This window comes from Dioscorea cayenensis, chromosome 8 (genome assembly GCF_009730915.1).
Source record: "Dioscorea cayenensis subsp. rotundata cultivar TDr96_F1 chromosome 8, TDr96_F1_v2_PseudoChromosome.rev07_lg8_w22 25.fasta, whole genome shotgun sequence".
In the NCBI taxonomy this organism is placed as follows: Eukaryota; Viridiplantae; Streptophyta; class Magnoliopsida; order Dioscoreales; family Dioscoreaceae; genus Dioscorea; species Dioscorea cayenensis.
This window is the reverse complement of record NC_052478.1, coordinates 4785997-4806206: the sequence shown is the minus strand read 5'-3', so window position 1 is coordinate 4806206 and position 20210 is coordinate 4785997. Positions and strand designations below refer to the sequence as shown.

The 20210-nt window shown below is 34.3% G+C and overlaps 2 protein-coding genes across 2 annotated transcripts; one reads left to right on the top strand and one right to left on the bottom strand.

Annotated features, from left to right (window-relative positions):
- The first annotated feature begins 1573 nt into the window (after positions 1–1573).
- Positions 1574–5480, top strand: LOC120267118. The gene is made up of 3 exons (XM_039274821.1): positions 1574–1957; positions 2784–4351; positions 4996–5480. The coding sequence occupies exons 1-3, from the start codon at positions 1643–1645 to the stop codon at positions 5207–5209; spliced, it is 2097 nt and encodes a 698-aa protein (XP_039130755.1). The 5' UTR covers positions 1574–1642; the 3' UTR covers positions 5210–5480.
- Positions 5481–7593: 2113 nt separating this feature from the next.
- On the bottom strand, positions 7594–9352 carry LOC120267651 (mitogen-activated protein kinase kinase 5-like). The gene has a single exon (XM_039275322.1). It carries the CDS (start codon positions 9087–9089, stop codon positions 8001–8003), a length of 1089 nt encoding a protein of 362 aa, XP_039131256.1. The 5' UTR covers positions 9090–9352; the 3' UTR covers positions 7594–8000.
- Positions 9353–20210: the final 10858 nt, after the last annotated feature.

Sequence of the window (20210 nt, the reverse complement as noted above, 5' to 3'; positions counted from 1 at the left end):
TTAATATTTTATTCGTTCACTCTTTGTATTATTATAATTACTATTTTTGTTTTTAATAAATTATGATTTATTTATTTTATATAAAAAATTAACTTATTATCACAGTTTAATTCGGTTTAAAATTTAACCTAATAAGAAAAAATCAAACTATTTATCTATTTTAACTGTCACAAACTCACTCAAACAGTAAACAAGTTAATGTTGCTGGTTATATCAACATGGGGTTACCATCTCAAGTAAATCAAAACTTTCACTATAATTTTTTTATTTTTTTAAAATAAATTAATAAATATGGAAGAGACTTTTTCTCAACTTCACTTGGTAGTGTATATAATAATAAATAGATAACGAGTGGTTAAAGTAGTTAGATTCCGGGGGAAAAATAATAAGAGGTTTGTTGGCACCCATGTTCGATAATGATGAGCACTTTAGATTGGAAGAAGACTTATGATGTTTGAAGATCGTGGTGTTCTTGTTGGATTTTGTTTCTTGTGAATTAAAACCTTTAATTATTTTATTTTATTTTTAATATGTATTTTTTTTAATTATTATTTTCTATTTTTATGAGGAGCATAAAAATAATGGCACACACTGTGGCAGAAATTGTCTTCCAATAATTGAAGGAGAGAATGATTTAATGGACTGTTTGATTGGGGACCAACAAAGATCAGTTGGAAGCTTGCGTGTGTTGTATCATGATGAAACACAGATCTCAAAGCAAGTCCCTGATCACGCGGTGTTCTAGTCCTCATCTTTTCTTACTCCCAAACCTAGGATGAAACTGTTTATTATTATTATTATTTATTGGTTTTTCAGAAGTTACTACAAGTCCAAGGAGACATGAAAGTTCTATTATTGAGCTAACTAAGCAACACTATAAATTACGGATGATCAAATGGTCTTTGATAGGCAGGTCTTTATTAGTATTTTTTTTATAAATTGTAAGAGTTCAAATTATTAGTGAAAATATATTTATAAGAGTGCCAGTAGTGATTATATATAAATGATCCTAGCACTTATATGTACAGGTACCTTGCCACTTTTATTTGCTTTGGCAAATTTTATGAACATTCATGTTTTTTTTTTCTTACAATCTCCCCCATCACACCAAAAAACCTGTAAGGTGGTTCCAGAAAAATAATTTTGATTGGACACGTATCTGTTTTTATTCAAGAGCGTACATAGTTATATGTGATAATCTTGTTTATCCACACAGGAAACATCTACCTATTCTTAGGAGTTACGAGAGTCTATCAGGTGAAATGTATCTTCTTTTATAACAGTATTCAATGCACATGGATACTTTATGTTTATTAATTGCATTAAACTTTTTATTAAATACTATCATATATATATATATACACACACATCAAAGATCGAATCATATAATTATATCACTTAAATTCATGATTTAAATTATTTAAAATTCTTGTTTAATTTATAACAGAATAAAAAACAAATAAAATAAAATAAAAGTTTGTTTTGCATCTATTCATTGGCACATAACTGAAAAAAAATCTTTAAAGAACTAAATAATAGTAAATATAAAATATTTCAGGGACTAAAATGCAAAAAGACGAGAGAGAGAGAGAGGAGTACACGATCTCATTCAGTGCGAGAAGAGAGCTGCGAGCTCGCTCCCATGGCGTTCGAGATCCCAACCGCCGTGATACGAGACCTCCAGATCCGGCTTCGGGAGCACGCTTGCATCCAATCCTACGACTCCCCCACGCCACCCCTCCCTTCGATCGCCGACGCCGTCGCCTGCTTCGATTCCTCCCTCCCTACCCACCTCCGGTGCACCAGATGCCGTGCGGGGCTCCTCCGAGGCCATATGTCTACAATCTGCGTCTTTTGTGGCGCAGAACAGCGGCGGGATGGTACCCCTCTCACCATCTCCTTCAATTCCACTGTCGGTTGCCGGAATCTCCTCGATTCCCTCGGCCTTGATGGTTCCGTGAGTTTCTCCTCTTCAAATTCTCTTCCAATTTGATGCCGTTTTGGTAATTTGAAATATTAAAGTATAATTTCTTGCATCCGTGAAGACTTATTGCTGGATTTAGTTCTTGTTTACTGTAAATTTTGGAATCGTAGTACATTATATTGCATCGCGCTAGCACTGAACAATTTCCAATATTTATTCCATTACTTCTTATGCTTTACTCTTCTGTATGTCCATTTTGCTTGGAGAATGCTAAGTTAATGTACTTGTCCAGGAATAGTTGTGTTGGTGCACTGTATTAAGTACTACCCCAATTCGCAGGAAAAATGTAGAGATGTGCTCTTTAGTCGGGAAAATATGTACATTATTGAGTTAGGGTTTTAGAGTGACTAAATTGAGTTTGCTGTGATCCGAAGGGTGTAGGTTGTTGTACTGTTGTCTATATCTAATAGAGCTTCAACATGCCATTTTTGCCATGTATAACCTTGTGTTTGTGGTATTCTTTTCTTTTATCTCTATTTTTTATTGTCATTGATTCGAAGAAACCGTCGATACCACATTTTACCTTAACATGCATTTGTCATGTTTCTGTAGAGTTTTGGAAATTGTCATGTCCATTGTTGTAGTAGTTCTACTTAAACTATGGATGAACAAGAGTGTGTTCAATTAGTTGTTTCTGGGGTAAATACTTCTTCATCAAATTCAAGACTACTTTCTATTGTGTTTAAATGCTTTTCATTTGCTATGGTGGGTTTTTTCCTTATTCGTAAGTAGGGTCTTGTGATCTTCCGGTCATGATGAAGGTGTTTCTCAGATGCTCAGAAAAAGAACTAATTTGCAGGAAACTGTCACTTTGGAGCCTGAAATGAATGAGTCTAGTAAGAAAAGGGATGCGCCAAAGGATGAGTTGGTTTTGTCTGATCTGTTAAATCTGGAACTGAAGTGGCCTTTGGATCCAAAGGTTGTTGATGATGACAGTAGCACTAAGCTGGCACCATCCCAAAGTATGCCTATAATGAACTTGTCTGGTGTTGATCTGGATAATTTTTTTACTGAAAATCAGACAGCCAGTAATGCCCCTGGTTCATCATATGAGCCATTTTTACCTGAAAAACAGACTGGGAATCCAGAGAGTGATCGATTTTCTGATTCAGAAAATATGGCTTTCTCTGCAAACCTTCATTCCTCAGGTGTGATTAAGAGCTCTGTGGATAGTAAAGGTAACCAGTTTGAAGGATCTTTTGCTGATTGGGATGCTGATTTTCAGTCTGCTGGTTCTGAAAGTTTTGCTACAGATACCAAGACAGTAGACCATTTCAAGGTTTCTCATACTGTCAAGGATTTTGATGCTGAAAGTAAGTCAGAGTACCCCAATCTAAATGAACATATAGAACTTGAAAGAAACAGCAAAGCTAGCAGTAGAGAATCTACAAAGGGTGGGGGTGAGTTTTCCTTAAATGATAGCGGGGCAGATGATTTCTGGAGTAATATGAAGACAGAGGTATCGAATGCTTCTGGTCAATCAAAAAGCACATCACTGGATGATAATGATGTCTTGAAGAACCAAACAAACCACAAAATCTCAATAAGTGATAATGGGACTGTAGATAATTTGTGGCCTGCTAGCAGCAACAATGATTCCAACAATACAAGAGGTATAGAGGATAGCAATGACTTATTTGATGATTGGCAGGATTTTACTAGCTCAGGAGTGCAACTAGATGTGTCAAGTTCGCCAGTACAGACTGATAGCAAAATGTCCACAAAAGAGCAATCTTTACAAGCCGATTCAGCAAATCTGCAAGATATTGATTTTGGGGACTTCTTTGTTTCTAATGGCTCCTCAGAAACTCAAGTTGTCCATAATTCTGCTAAAAAGGAATTGAGTAGTACAAAAGGCATGCAGGAAAATAGTGACATTTTTGATGATTGGCAGGGCTTACCTCACTTTGGAAAAGCTTTGACAGATATTCCAAATGCTCAAACAAAAACTGGTTCAGGAACCACTTCACATGATCTTTCTTTGGAAACAAAGCCCACGGGTGTCCAAGATATATCCTTTAGCGACTTCGTGTTTTCAGATTCCACTTCCAGATTGCAAGATAGCCAGGGTCCAAGTAGCAGCAGAAAGGAATTGGATGTTAACAGCCTAAACAGCAATGATCTTTTTGACAGCTGGCAGGATTTTACCAGCTTTGGTGCTACACCAGCAGGTTCACTGAACTCTCGGTCCCTTGCTGGGGTTGGGACTTCTTTGATAGAGGATTCCCCAGAAACGAGCTCAACAAATCTACAAAATACAGAATTTGGTGGCCATTTACATCCGAAAGTCTTGTCTGCAACAGAAACCAGTCAAAAAGTATCAGACGAGACCAACAGCATGCAGCCAATTGCTTCAGCTGTTCACAGGTATCTGAGTAATGGCTTTGTTTAAAATTTAGTCTTTCCCATACATTATTGGTGATCATTCTGCATGTAGACGGTTTACTTCCATAGGTGCAAATCAATCCCGATGGGTTTCACTCTGTTCAGGCTACATAGATGATAGATCAGATAATTTTCTTTAAAAAAGAATTAGATACTTATTTTCTTATTTCTGACCAATCACCATCAACTAGCATTCAGTGTAAAATTATAAATCAGGGGCAAAGGCCAGGCACATGAAAGCAAGTCCTTTTTTTTTTATTGTTAGCAGGTTTTAGTAGTTGCTGACAATTACATGGAAACAATATATTTTACGGAATATATCTGTTTCAGGATGCGGAGTATGAAAGGATTTAGCATATGAGTTACCTTTTCTGATTGATAATTTTGATTATTAATCCGTTCCTCTTCATTCTTGACTTTCTATCGATTATTCTACCCTCATATGCGTGAATTTCTACGAATATCTTCATTTGCCAAGTTTGACAAGGATAGATATGATTAGGCCAAGTTCAAAAATAAGTTCTAATCCGTGTTCACTTCTAGACAAAAAAAGCCTTGAGGTGGTTTTCAGTTTTACGATCATGCTTTAACCATGTGATTTATAATATATATGCAAATTTATGCAGGATGAATGTGAGACAGGAGAAGATCGACGGAGATTCTACGACCACTGGTGCCCTAAATATCTATGACTCTTTATCATCAGCTTCGCAACAAGAATCAGCTGAGGCTACTGTAGAGATGCTATTGTCCCAGATGCCTGACCTCTCATTCATGCTCTCCAGCGACCTATCTATTCCTAAAACTACCAATAGTTCTAACTTTAATTCATCATCTTAACTCCTATGAAATTGATTTTGGGTTCCATGCTGTAATGTTTATGTTTTGTTATTTTACATACATTATAGACTTTCTTTTAATCAGTTCAACCAGAAAGTTTTGGAATCAAAAAACAGGTGACAAAAAAGATTCAGACATGAGAAGAGTTTCTGAGAGGAATTAAGATGATTATTGTGTGAACGTTAGAGTTTCTGAGAAGAATTAAGATGATTATGTGTGAATGTTTTATTGTAAATTTGGTTTTGGGAGATTGGTTGATTTTCTTCATTTTGCCTATGTATATGTCCTTTTTTTTTTTAATGTTAGTTTGATGTTTGATTCAAAATCTCTTTTGAAAAGAGGAAACTAAAAATTCTTATAAAATTGTAACTTGATTTTGTCGTTTTCTTCTTAAGAATTATCAAAACCCATTTATGTCTCCGTTTCTTTCCTCTTTGTTGAATTGTCACTTCAGTATATCCCTTTCGCACTCCTTTTACAAAATACTATTTTAATATTTTTTACTATTTTGATGAAAATAGAAAATAGAAAATAGAGAAAAGTATTTCACAGTTTGCTGATTTAATAAAAATGCCATAAAATTTGAAAATGTATTCGTGATATAATATTTTAAAAAACAAAAATATTCTTTTTCTTTTTTATTTATTTATTTGAAATTTAAGTTTTTCTTTCTAATGAAGTCAGATTGCTGAATTTCGGTACCCAGAATGTGAATTGTAATCTGAGAGTTTTAATATTAAGACCTCTCAATCACAATTCACAAGCGCTGGTAAGTACCGTTGAATAGGTCATGATTCCTGAAATTTAAATTTTCATAATTCCTGAAATTTAAATTTTCACTGAAAACTTTTAGAGCTATACAAGTACTATATATATGTGTATACTTTTATCAAAAAAAAATATATATGTATGTATACACACAAACATAATTACAAGGGAACCCCAGAATTTTAAACACACCAACCAGCAAATTGGACTAAGTCATGTTCATCGTTCATGTACTTCTTAGAAAGTTCATAAATCATAATTTGGATTTAGACTTGCGAAGACTCTTTCTTTCTCATCGGTGTGGCTTGGTCTCCTAAGAATATAATCCCTTGGTTTACTCTCAATCAGTAGTTAGTTCCACCTAATTATATGAAGAGGATGTTTCCTTTGACCTTCTCCTAAAACTAAATAATGTTAATTATATCATCCATAATCCAATTAATTTGTATAAAATTTTAACTTTAAGATGGTTGGCCTAATAAATAAATATATAAATAAATACAATTTGAGTCATTGTTCAAGCTTAGCCTGTGGTGATGGCTTTCATCCAAAGCATCTTTATTTCTCTCTTTCTCCTCCATTCATTCACATGGATGAAGCTCAAAAGAATTTTAATATAAGTACCACTTTGGAGAATCTTGCACATGGATCTCGTGGCACGGTGGATTCGGGTCCCTTTTTTTTTGGTTAGAACTTGATTAAATCTAATCAATTTAAAACATTAAAAAAAATCTCAAATTTATATAATTTCAGGGGAAAACAATAACACATATTATTAAATAAACTAAAAATAGAATACATTGGATCATTGAAACAAAGTTCAAAAGGCATGGTTTCTGTTTCCAAGAATTTGCTAAAAACTATCATCCAGAGGGATGTCAGAGTTTGCATCAGATAATGATATCCATCAACCCAAAGTTTTGTGATTGTTTTGTTTAAATCTTTTTTTTTCCCCACTTGGTTGATTGAATCTTAAATCAGAAACTCTGCAGCAGCAGCAGATACAGAGCCAAAAACATCCTCCAATTTAGCTAGAAATAAACATATTAAAAAGAAAGAACAACTTAATCAGAGTTTGCAGGACCTGCAAAAGAAATGAGAGCTCTCAGCTCTTTGATCTTTTGGTACAAATCTGTCTTTTTTTTTTTCCTCTCTCTCTCTCTCTACATTAAAAGCAGCATCCCTTCCTTCAATGTACGAGACCATTTAATAATGTTTTCTCTGAGAAAAAGGCAAAGAATGGCCCACATCCAAATGAGAGATCTAATAAGGAATTCAAGATGAAAAGAAAGAGTGATCCTGATTCATTTCATTTCTCACTTGATGAGAAGTCAAGCATTTTAAAGAAGAAGAAGAAGAAGGATCCCAACTTTAACACCAAACTCATTAGTATACCATTCAACATTTGTGAAAACAAAGGAAGCTTCAAGATCAAAACTTTATTCTAAAGAAAGTGTAATGAGATTTTTAATCTTATTTTTCAACCAGAAGCGATTCAAGCGAAGTCATTCTCCTGAAATCCATGGGTTAGAATTAAAAAGCCAGTGTTTTTCAACCCACAGGAGCATGACATTCAATATAGTGAAAGCACGAAGAAGGCTGAAAGAACTCGGAAATTTCAATTAAAAGACGTGTTCGTTCTATCTCTGGATCAATCTCAATTGTGAGTTGCCAGAGTTGAGCTCAAAATGAGATGAAAAATCTCATCTTTTCCATCAGAAAACCAGTTCAGTCTCATCAAATTCATGCTCAAAATGGCACCTTTTTCATCCCACAAGTATAACATTCCATATTGTGACAACAAAAAGAAGCTTAAAGATCCTAACTTTCAACTTAAAAACAAAGAACCACCACCGCCACCACCACCTTCTCCTCTTCCATCTCTGGATCAATTCCTCCCAATTGTGAATTTGAGCACAAAAAAGACATGAAAAATCTCACCTTTTCCACTTTCCACCATAAACCAGATTTCATTCTCATCAAATCCATGGAAAAACTCAGAAGAAGAAAAAAAACCCCCAATCTAAGGGAAGGATGAAGCAGCAGCAGGAACAGAGGATGAAGGAGGAGGAGGAGGAGGAGGAAGAGAAGAAGGGACCTGAGCCATGGTAATGAAAGGGTGCTGCAAGAGCTGAGCAGCAGTCAACCTCCTCGCCGGATCCTTGCACAAACAACAAGCAATGAAGCTCCGGAACTCCCTAGACGCCGTCGGCGGCGCCTCCGGCGGATCAGCATAGCAAATGGCACACATCAAGCTCGCCCAATCCCCTTGCTTCCCAACATTATCCCCAAACGGGAACCGACCAAGATAAAACTCCAGCATGCTAAGTCCGAAGCTCCAGATATCGCCGGCGTAGCCATCGTAGATGCCGTGGTTGAGGTCGGTGTTAATGCGCTCGGGGCTCATGTAAGCGATGGTGCCGACCGAGGAGTTGCAGGGATCCATTGTCTGAGCGAGGATGCGGCTGACGCCGAAATCAGCGATCTTGACACGGCGGCGAGCATCGATGAGAAGATTCGAGGGTTTGATGTCGCGGTGGACGATACGTTGGCGGTGGAGATAGGCGAGGCCGGCGAGGACCTGGCGGGCTACGTCGGCGAGGAAAGGTTCGGAGGTGATGCGGCGGCCGTCGAGGGAGCCGCCGTCCATGTACTCGAGAAGGACTTGGATCTCGCCGGCGTGGTCGTAGAGGCCGTGGCAGCGTACGACGAAGGGGTTGTCAGCTGTGCGGAGGATCTCGATCTCGCGGTAGATCTGGCGCCGGATCGAGTCTTCGTGGTTGCCGTAAATGACTTTTAGAGCGTAGATCCGGTTGGTGGAGCGGTGGCGGACCATCCAGACGGTGCCGCCCGTGCCGGAGCCGACGCGGCGGAGGCGCTCCAGGTCGGAGAGGCGAGGGGTTTCGGAGGTGATCGAGGTGGTGGTGTTGATGGCGGCGTTGATTGCGGAGTTGATTGCGGAGTTGGACGGATGGGAAGGGGCGGAGAGGGGAGGAAGAGGGAGGGGAACGGCGAGGGAGGGGTCGCGTTGTGGGAGAGGGAGGGTTAGGTCCGGCCGCCGGCGAGACCGAGATGGTGTGGCGGCGCCACCGCCGGGAGCTATGGGTTTCATCGGAGAAGAAGAAGAAGTAGAAGAAGAAGATAAAGATGGGCTTTTTATTGGTTCTCTATTGAGATATAGATAAGAAAAAGAAGAAGAAGAGAAGAAAAAAGCTTGTTTTTTTATTACTGGTTTTCTCAAGAGAGAGAGAGAGAAAGGATTGAGAGCTTCTCTTCTTATTGTTTTCTAAGGAGAAGGTCCGAAGGAGAAGGAGAAGAGAAAGCCATTGATGAAGAGGAGAGAGAGAGAGAGAGAGAGAGAGAGAGAGAGAGATAGAGAAAGGTTGGGTTTTTCCTTTTTCTTTTTAAAGATAGAAAAAGATTGGATTTTTATTGATATTATATTGCCATGGAGAAGGAGAAGGAGAAGGAGAAGGAGATGAGATGAGATGAGATGAGATGAGATGAGAGATATATTGATAGATGACAAGAGAGAGTGAGAGAGATTGTTTGGTTCTATGGAGATGGAGAAGAAGGGAGTTACAGAGGACAAAAAAGGAGGAAATCAAGGGGGTTAATTGAAAAAGCAGAAGGAGAAGAGCCTTCTTGGATGGTGCTTGAGTTGTTGTAGGGTTTTCTAATTTTTATTTTTATTCATTTTGTATAATAAATAATAATTGAAATTGAAATGAAAAGAGGAGAGAAATAGAGGGGTTTTTTTTTTTTAATCACACACACATATATATATATATATAGTATTGAGTGATGCAGCTGAAAGGGTAGTTATCAAGTGATAATTATCAAATTGTAATATTGATTTTTAATTTAATTTATTTACTTTTTTTTTAATTTATAATTTATTGTTTGTCACTTGCATGCCAACGTGTGTCTGAGTGGCTAGCTTTTGTTTGGTTGCCATAGTTCTAGAAGTACAAGAAATATGTCATCTTATTTTAATATTAATCATTGATTTATATATTAAAGGAGATGAGAGGAAAATGTTTTCTATTAAGTATTAATTTATCAAAAGCTAAAAAGCATACATAGATGGGAGATTAGTGTGGTGTTATGATTAGTTGTTATATGTTTTTTTATTAGTCCCAATAAACTATGAAATTTAAGTTTTTCTCATACTTATATTTTTATCAAATGGATTTTTCATGATTATTTAGATCAGTTTCTCAATACCTAGTAATTAGATTAAAAAGGATAATAATAATAATAATAATAATAATAATAATAATTTATTATTGTTATTATAATTTTTTTTTAAAAAAAAGAGAAAATCAGTGACTGTCTTAAAGAAAGGAAGCAAAGTCACTGAAAACAAGCAAAGAGGAATGTGAAAGCATGCCATGTATTTTGTCAATGAGTTGAAGCCAGAGAAGCATGCATGGCTTTTTGGAGTCTGCTTATTTTTTTTAAATTCTTCTCTCTCCTACAAGTATTTACTTATTTTTAATTTTTTAATTACAATTAGTTATATGTTATATATATATATATATATTTATACAGGAAAAATGAATTATAATTTTTTAAAAATTTTAAAACATTGGATACGGAGCCTTTGAAATTTGAACCCCTCTTTTTTAACAGGTTATTTTTTAATTATAATAATTCACTTCTCAATTAATGCAAATTACTCAGTCAGTTTATTTTATTCTATAATATATATTTTAACTTAAAATATATATTTTCTGTTTAACAATGTGTATTTTTGTTTAACCACATAAATTTTCACTTAATATATAATACATTTGAGTTTAAAATTTAACATTTATGCTTAAAATTACAGGCTTCTGCTTAAAATTAAGTGTTTCCGCTTAAAAAATTGAGAGCCAATAATGTTAACATCAATTACTTTTATATCAACATCCACTTTTATGTCTACATCAACCACTTTTATGACAGAAAAATCTGAAAAGTAACCTATTAGAAAAAATAAGAGTAATGCTATATAGAACGAAAACCTCACACGAAACCAACCACACGAATGATGTGGCTGGTGACGTGTATTTTTTTTTTAATTTAAAAAAAAATTAAAAAAGAGAAGAGAGGTCACGGTTTCTCTCTTCTCTCTCGTTTGGCTCTCTCTCTCTCTCTCTCTCTCTCTCTCTCTCGTTTTGTATGCTCCCGGCCGATATTGGTCTCCCCGACTCCCCTGGCCGTGCGTCTCCCCGCCTCCCTGGTCAGTCTCTCCCACTCCCGACCGCCATCCATCTCCCCGCTCCCGGTGGCACCCCTGCCTCCCTCAACTCCCGTGCACTGCTCTGCCTCGCTCTCGGGCCGCTGTCCCATCTCCCGGCTCCCGGGTTGCCGTCCCGTCTCCCCAGCTCCGGGACGAGGGGCCGGGAGCGGGGGACCGACGGGGCCGGGAGCGGGGAGACGGACGCGGGCCGGGAGCACACACTCAAAGCGAGAGAGAGAGAGCCAAACGAGAGAGAGAGAGAGATCACGGGAGGAAGCGAGGCCGGGAGCGCGCCCTGGGTTCGAGGGAGGGAAGAGGCGACCCGATCATGATGGAAGGAAGAGGCGGCCGGTCGCGGGGGAGGGAAGAGGCGGCCGGTCAAGGGAGAGAGAGAGAGCCAAACGAGAGAGAAGAGAGAACCCGTGACCTCTCTTCTCTTTTTTAATTTTTTTTAAATTAAAAAAAAAATACACGTCACCAACCACATCATTCGTGTGGTTGGTTTCGTGTGAGGTTTTCGTTCTATATAACATTACTCAAAAAATAATGACTATATGAGGAAACTCAAAATCAAGGATTTTTTTTTTGTGAATAACTTAACTTCTAAGGGACTATTTATTCATTACTTGTTATTTTTTTTGTTTTAAATTAGTGGTTGATCAAACATTTTTTTCTTGATTTTTTTAATAAATTTATTTTTCAACCATCAGACAATTTATCATGAAAAAAATGTGTAATTTTGGGCTTAGTTTTCATATCAAAATACCCTCAAAATATTCACAACGATACTTATCTCTTCTGTTGATGAATTTATGATAAATCTCGTACTAGTTTTTATTTTGTGTAAATTTATATTAAAAATGCTTTCTTATTTTGTTTTCTGTTTTTCTAATTTTTTTAATAATTAAAAATTTCTTTTAGAGAAACATGAACAAACCATGAATTTGAACTTCGGACCGAACTTTTTTTTTTTATATAATTTAAAACATCATTTATTAAGATTTAAAGTCCAAATTGAAGAGCAAAAAAGTACTTGTTATGCTTTCCGAGAAAAAAAATACATATGAAAAATAATTCAAAAGTTATAAATTTGTCTAAGTTTAAATACAAGAAAAAGGCGATGTGATTTAAGTAAATAAACGTGATAATTTTAGAAAAAGAGACATTTATATCTGCATATAATACGAGCAATTACTGACTTATGACTTATGACTTGGGTTGGATTGAACTTATTGAAACCCAATCTCAAGTAATTAGATCCAATCAATTAAACTCAACTAAAACTAAATTACTAAACTTAAACATACATCAAACTTAAAAAATTATTAAGTCGAAAAAGTAAACACATCTTCTTCAAATTACAAGACCATATGATAAGAGCCCAATTATAATGGCCCAGCATTGGCCCCATTTCCGTGGCCCATTATGAATCAAACTTAGTCCAAAGTTCCAAACTAAAATTCATGGTGACCAACTTTGGCTTTACTTGACTTGGCTCAACCAACTAGTTATGATTTTGAAAGTCAAATAAATGTAGTGGGTAATCAATCTAATCACTAATCAGATATGAAATGTCATCTCAATCATTTGAAACGTAAGATTGTACATAGTTTGATGAAATTAAGTTTGCTTAAACCTTAATAAAACTAATTCAACTCTTTTCTGTAAAATCAAATCACCAGCTACCATATTAAATTGTCTCCAAATTAAGATGACATGAAGATATAGAAATTTCATGAGGAACACTAAAATATAAATCAAATAAATAAAATACAAGTCAAGTTCCACAAGTGCATCTAAGGGTGTGCCAAATGAATTATCTTTCCATTGACCACATGGTGCATGTTTATTTCAAAATATAATGTTTTGATAATATAATATAATGCTTTGGAGTAGTTTACTTCAATAGGGTGGTAGTCTTTGTCAACCCAACTGCTTTTTGAGGACTCACCATTGGTGAGAGTCTATTTACTCAAATAGACTGTTTGTGTGGTGGTGTTGTTATTTCTATTGTTCTTTATTTCTCGTAATTATATTTTTTTTAATAAAATTATAATTTATCTATTTTATTATATATATATATAATGCTTTGAGCTAATATAAATTCAGTTATAGTTCTCATATATTGTCATTTGCCACAATATTTATATTTATTTTTTATTTTAAAATTTTCAATATATATATATATATTGTTAATTTCTAATGAAGACTAATACCTTATATTTTTTTTTTAAAGATAAATATTTTTTTTTTCTCATGGGAGATGTTGGCATGGCAGAATCAAGACCTTTGGGCCAGGCGAATTCACCAACTTTGTCAACCCTAATATTTTTTTTAAGTAAAAAAATTAATAAAAAAGCATAGATATTTCAAATTGTATATTAATGACAATTATATAAAACATATAAAAAAACACATTAATAGTTTTGAATATTTTAGAATCATCCATGTCACATAATAGTTGGTACTTAATTTTCCTCCCTATCAAAAGGTTGATGGTTCAAATCGCCATTGACTTGTGTATAATTTTTAAAAAATAAAAATTTATACATAAAATAAGGCTTTGTATTTCCCTCACATTAAAAATACACTATTCTTACAATACATGAGTGGTTTCCATTCCCCTTGTAAATCTAGGTCAATGATTTTTGATTTGAAAGAAAAAAATGAAAATCATTCCTTACATTAAGAAAGCCTTTGTTTGGATGTGGAATAATGGGAGTGGGAGAGGCATAGGCATGGAGTGGGAGAGGCATGATACCTCTCATTTTTTAGGGGAGTGGGAGAGTAGTGAAAAGCTATGATGGGTAAATTATCCATTTATCCATTTATTTTTTATAATTATAAATCTATTAATTTAAATAATTTATTATAATAATTAGTCCAAAAATACTTAAATACAATATTAATTATAATATATAAAATGAATAGTATTAAAGTGAAACTATTTTAATTTTAATACTTAATTATCTTAATTAAAGTTAAATGATTATTTATTATATTTAATTAATTGTTAACTAATAATATTAATAAAGATTTGGATATTAACAAAGATTTGGATATTAATAAATAGTGTCACATGTGAGTTATTAAAATTAAATATCTATTTATAATAATAAATTTATTTTAATACTTAAATAATTTAAAAAATAATTTTTACAACCCGTTACTATATATATAACAATGATATTCATTTGTATAAAGGGCATAACAATCATTTTATTATATTTTTTTTTCACTTTTTTTTATTCCCAATAAACTATTTTTCCAATCCTTCCAATCGATAGTTTTCATTCTCATGTTTTTTTCAATCCCCTCAATTTTTATTACTCATTCACTTTTTTTTATTCCTTGCAACCAAACGGCCTACCAAATTACTTTTATTTCAATGGTTGAAGTAACCAAAGGTCGAGGGTCCAAATCCTCCTCTTAATTCAATAATTGAGAATTTGTGGCATGTCCACTTTAAAGGAATAAATAAAAATAAAAAACTAATGCCATATCTCATAACTAAAACAAAGATATTCCAATTCAAAAATCGAAGATAAAAAAATATTTGAGGAACTTTTGAAATTTGACCCGATAGTACTACCATGGTTGTAAGTGAGAGGTCTCGAGTTTGAACCTTTCAACTTACAATTCATATTTAGGGTCCCTTGTGGGAGTTCTGTGTGAGGATTACCTCTCGTTCTCCCCTCCAGGGTTGCATGGCGGGGGGATTATTCTCAGGAGGTCATTCAAGCCACTGGTGCACCTCTGTACCCGCTTGTCTTTTGCTTTGTCGCTTGTCGACTTTGTCAAAAAAAATATATATATATATTTGGTAAATATTAATACAAATATTTCTAATATGTGCTGGAAAAAAAAAAAAACTATAACTTCAATCATTATCTTGATAAAATCAAACTAGTCTCTTACCAACGGGATTTGGTTAAAATAGTAGAGGTTTATCCTTACAATAGTGTAGTTAAAATTTATTCCCCTCTCATCTTATAAGCTGAAGGTTCAAACTTCAAATCTATTCAATGATCATGATTTGTCCATAATTTTTAAAATAAAATATAATAAAAGATTTGTTGAACATTGGTGAAAAGAAAACCCGAAAGCAATTATAAGCGGAGCGGCTATCTTATTAAAAAATTAAAGATTACATATTATATGAATATGTATATGAACTATATATAACAAAATTAAATAAAAAATAGAGACTTATGATACTTAAACAAGTGATTTTAGAGTTTGAATCTCATATGCTAAAAAAACAAAAAGATATATTTTTTTACAGGGGTCATAATATTTCATCCCACTATGTGCATCAACCAAAATCATAATCTCCTCAATTGATGGAATGAAAATATTTTTAATTATAAATAATTTGGTTTACACTAAGAATTAAAATAAAAGAAAATTCTATCTTATAAAATAATTAAAATAGTAAGATAACCTAGATTATATATATATATATATATATATGAAGAAAGATTTTGATTTGAGATTTGGTATTGCTGTGTTACGGCAGGTGGATGATCTTCATAAAAACGTTTGGTTTTTGTGTTTAAAGATTGCTGTTTGTGTTTTACATTTAATACTTTTTATTATTTTAAATAAATTATCACGATTTATTTTTTTATAAATATAAAACTATTAATTAAAAGTGAAATATCTCTATCAGATAATTAAATATATTTAATTATGTGGGGTTGTGGAATAAGGTTCGACTTCTCAATCATTTATCCTAACATTCATTCCATGAATGATTCACTAGACAAAATTACAAAATTAGCCATTTACTTTAAGAAAATGACAAAATGAACCATTTAGTAGACAAAATTACATAATTAGCCATGTAATTTAAGGAAATGACAAAATGAAATCTATAAACTCAGAGTGATTAGTGTCCTAATGCTAAAAAAATTTGCTTGCCTCATTTTCATGTGGTGGGATAATCATGGATTAAGAGCATAATGTATGATTGTTTTTTTTTTTATTAAAATAAATTAATCCGGTTGGTTGATGTATAACTGTATAAGTTAGCCAAATGGGCCCCAAAAATCAATTCCCTTAAAAGATGCTACCAAACAGAGACACCCACCACATGTCAAGTCTACAATTGTACTTTTTAATTAAATTTTAAAAAAATTAAAAAAATATTTACTGTTTGGTTTTAATTTCAATTTCCTATTCCATGTATTTGTAAATTAGTTCATGATTGGTTGGTTTATGGAAAAATAACTCACCCAACATTCACAGATTCGTAATCTGTGAACGTTGATATGGGCCGTTGGATTTCAATCCAATGGCTGCACACCATTCTATAAACAGTAATACTGTGCACTATTTATAAGCACAGTAAAAAGTGAGATGCACAGTGTTTTAATTTTAACCATCCAATCAATCTCAGTACAGTAACTGAATCAATCACAGTCGTCCAATCTTATTAAAGTCATTGTACATCATCTGCTGCGGACGTTCTACGAACGTCCACAGATGATGTTTAGCCATATATATATATATATATATATAAGAAATGAGTTAAATGAGAGTTAGAAATCATGCGTAACAAAAGTCACTTGTTCATTCGTATTTTTTATAATATAAACTAAAAATTTGAGCTACAATATTTTTGGCTCAATCAGTTTGAGCCTAAATTTAAATTATGATCTTGTTTGTTTAATTATATATATAATTAAATTAGTTTTTTTTTAATTATTTTTTACAAACTGCTCAGTCTAATTAGTTAGTGAGTTATTTTTAATTAAACACTCAAAATTTATCTCACTTATTTAATTTAATAAAAATTAATAATTTAAATAAATTATTTACCATGTGATAACCGAATAGTAATGTTATTTTAAAAAAAAAACAAATTTTTGATAAGCGATCAAAACCTTTACCACTTGCCGCACCACACCAACTCCTCTATCCATTGTGCCAACTAATAATTGACACTATAAATTAAATAAAGTTTATAATGCAACCAGCAAATGAGTGTGCTTTGTCCCTCACATGCAAACAAATATAGTTCAATACTATACAAATAATTTGAGCTTTTTTTATACATTCACAACCCTTAAAAACCATTATAATTATACATTCACCTATGTAACTTTAAAATTAATTATTTTCACACAAAAAAAAACAATAAAATACAATTTAATCAATGTAAGAAGAAAATGACACTGGAAACAACCTCAACTTTTATTATTATTTTTCACTATTTCAACTTTATGTATTTTGTAAATTAACATAACTATTATTACTTTTTAAAATTTAACAAATTCATCTCTCATTAAAAATTAAATAAAAAATTTTAAAGCCAATAATTGAAAAAAAAAACCTAAAATTGGATGTAAGGGGAAAAATAATCTTGATTTATAGAGGAGTAGAAGTGATTTGAAAATTTATAAGAATAGCTTCTTAATTATGATAATTCAAAGGTTGATATTGCAAAATAAATGCACATTTTCACCGACCAACACTACCCGTGTCCACGTCAAGTCCTTTTCTCAAAAATATTTCCCATGGTACTTCTCTGGCCGGCCCACACCTGTCTGCACATGTTGTTGCCAAAATTATAAAAAAATACAGGGGGTTTTCTGTATATATTTTATAAAGTTTTATTAAATACAATGAGAATATTTATTTTTTAATAATCTTCTCTCCAAGTTGGGAGTTATTTATTCTTATTTATGACAAAAAAAATTTCAAACAAAATAAATATCGTGTGTAACATTGTTTTAATTTTTTAAAGAAAATTATTGATCTCTATGTTTAATAATAAAATATAAGGTTTTTTTTTTAAAGAAAATTATTGATCCCCATGTGATCAATACAATATGATTATTTTTTATTTTTTTTTTTTTTGAATTAAATGTGGATAAACCACAGATTTATTAAGCTAAAATGAAAGTACAAAGATAAAGTCATCGCTCACCAGAGGTGAGGAGGAGTAGGGAAAAAAGAAAAAAAGCAGTGCAAGTAGAGAAATAAGCTAAGTAAACGGAAGGAGCCGTCTGGCAACTCAGGTCTACTTAGACAAATGTGGAGAAGCAAATACTCCTAAACAGAACCAAGGTCAAGAGTGCCAGCGGAGGAGGAATCTCTGGCGCTGAGGAAGTTGAGAGAACGCTTAATTTTCTGAGAGGCTTCGTTAAGGGCTTGCTGATGTTTGTCTGCAGCAGAAGAAATCCAAGATAAAAGCATGTTAACAGATTTAAAAATAATGACTTGCTGCGATAAAGCATTCATATGAAAAATACGATTGTTTCTTTCGATCCAGATATTCCACAAAACAGCACGGGAAATGAGATCCCAAAGGATTTGATACTGGGGGTTGATGGAAGATAACCAGTTCGTCCAGAGTGAGGGAATAGATTGTGGAAGATGGATGAAGGCTAAAGCTTGGGAGAAAAAAACCCAGATGCGTTTGGAAAATTCACAGTTAAGAAAAAGGTGATTCAGGTTTTCAGAAGCATTGTGACAGAGGACACAGGTGTCAGATAAATTGTAGGATATACACCTTTTCGAGAATAGGTTAGTAAGAGTAAGAATTTTGTCTTCCCCAGCGAGCCAGCAAAAAAGAGTGATTTTGCTAGGGCATCGAATTTTCCAGAAAGAGGAATAAAGCTTGCTTCGTAAACCACCATCAATAAGAAATTTGTAGAATGATTTTACGGAGAAATTTTCACTTTTTTCAAGGATCCAAGAGGGAGTGTCATCCAGAGAAGTGGAGCAGTCAGGAATAATTTCTAAAAGAGAGGTTAACGAGCGAGGAGGGTCTGGGGAGAAAAGGATCTCCGGGTTTCTTAGATGTAGGAAGAATTGTCTGACGGATATCCGAGGAGTTAAGCACTGGGAGAAAAGGTCCGGCCAGAGATCTTTGAGGAGAATCCCAGAATACCAGCGGTCAAACCAGAGGGAGGTGTAAGCACCACTTCTGATAGATTTTTTCAAGCAAGAGCGGAAGGCGGGCAGGATGGAGGTGACGCCTGCCCAGAAATACGATTTATTTCTGGGAGGAGGGTGAGACAGGAGCCCATTTGGATCGCTAGGGGAATAGTTGGAATGAATGATTTTGGCCAAGCGATTGTTAGGATGACAGGAGAATTTCCACCACCATTTCCCAAGCAAGGCAAGATTGAAATCATAAATATTGAGGATTCCCCAGCCTCCCATGTTGCGAGGTCTAGTTATCCTGTTCCAAGCAATTAATCTGATTCCTCTCGGGCCCAGGTCAGGGCCTTTCCAAAGGAAGTCTCTACGAATCTTGTCAATTTCTTTGATCACCCAGATAGGTAGTTTGAAGACCGACATCCAATAGACAGGGACAGTAGAGAGAATAGAATTGATGAGAGTAAGACGGCCCCCAAGGGATAAGTATTTGGCTTTCCAAGGAGTTAGTCTAGAACGAACCATACTAATCAGGTTAACCCAGTCTAGACGTCTTGGACGCCGGCCAGAGAGAGGGATCCCAAGGTAAGTTATAGGAAGACAATTTCTGGAGCAGTTTAGGATTGACGCTGAGGATTCATGTGGTTGGTAGCCAAAGTTTGTTGAATACAAGCAACTTTTCGAGAAGTTAATGGATAACCCAGATGACCCCTCAAATAGATAAAGGATAAGTTTGATGATTCGAAGGTCCTCTTGACCTCCAGCAGAGAATATAAGAAGGTCATCAGCATATTGGAAATGACAAATATTAACCGACTGATTTAAGGGGACACCCACAAGGACTTTGGAATTAAGCGCATGATGAAACATAGCGCTCAGAATGTCAGTAGCAATAGCAAAAAGGAGAGGGGACAGAGGATCGCCTTGTCTTAGTCCCCGTTTGCATCTGATATAACCCTGAATGCTACCATTAATGATGAATTGGGATTTGGCAGTGCTCAGAATAATATGAATCCAAGATAGCCATTTCGCTCCAAAACCTCTTGCCGCAAGAATTTCGAGGAGGAAATTCCAATCTAGAGAATCAAAGGCTTTAGCAAAGTCAACTTTGAAGGC

Coding starts and splice junctions, on each gene's coding strand:
- LOC120267118 (XM_039274821.1), top strand. CDS start 1,643: ATGGCGTTCGAGATCCCAACCGCCGTGATACGAGACCTCCAGATCCGG. Junction 1,958..2,783: donor CCCTCGGCCTTGATGGTTCC/GTGAGTTTCTCC, acceptor ACTAATTTGCAG/GAAACTGTCACTTTGGAGCC. Junction 4,352..4,995: donor ATTGCTTCAGCTGTTCACAG/GTATCTGAGTAA, acceptor AAATTTATGCAG/GATGAATGTGAGACAGGAGA.
- LOC120267651 (XM_039275322.1), bottom strand. CDS start 9,089: ATGAAACCCATAGCTCCCGGCGGTGGCGCCGCCACACCATCTCGGTCT.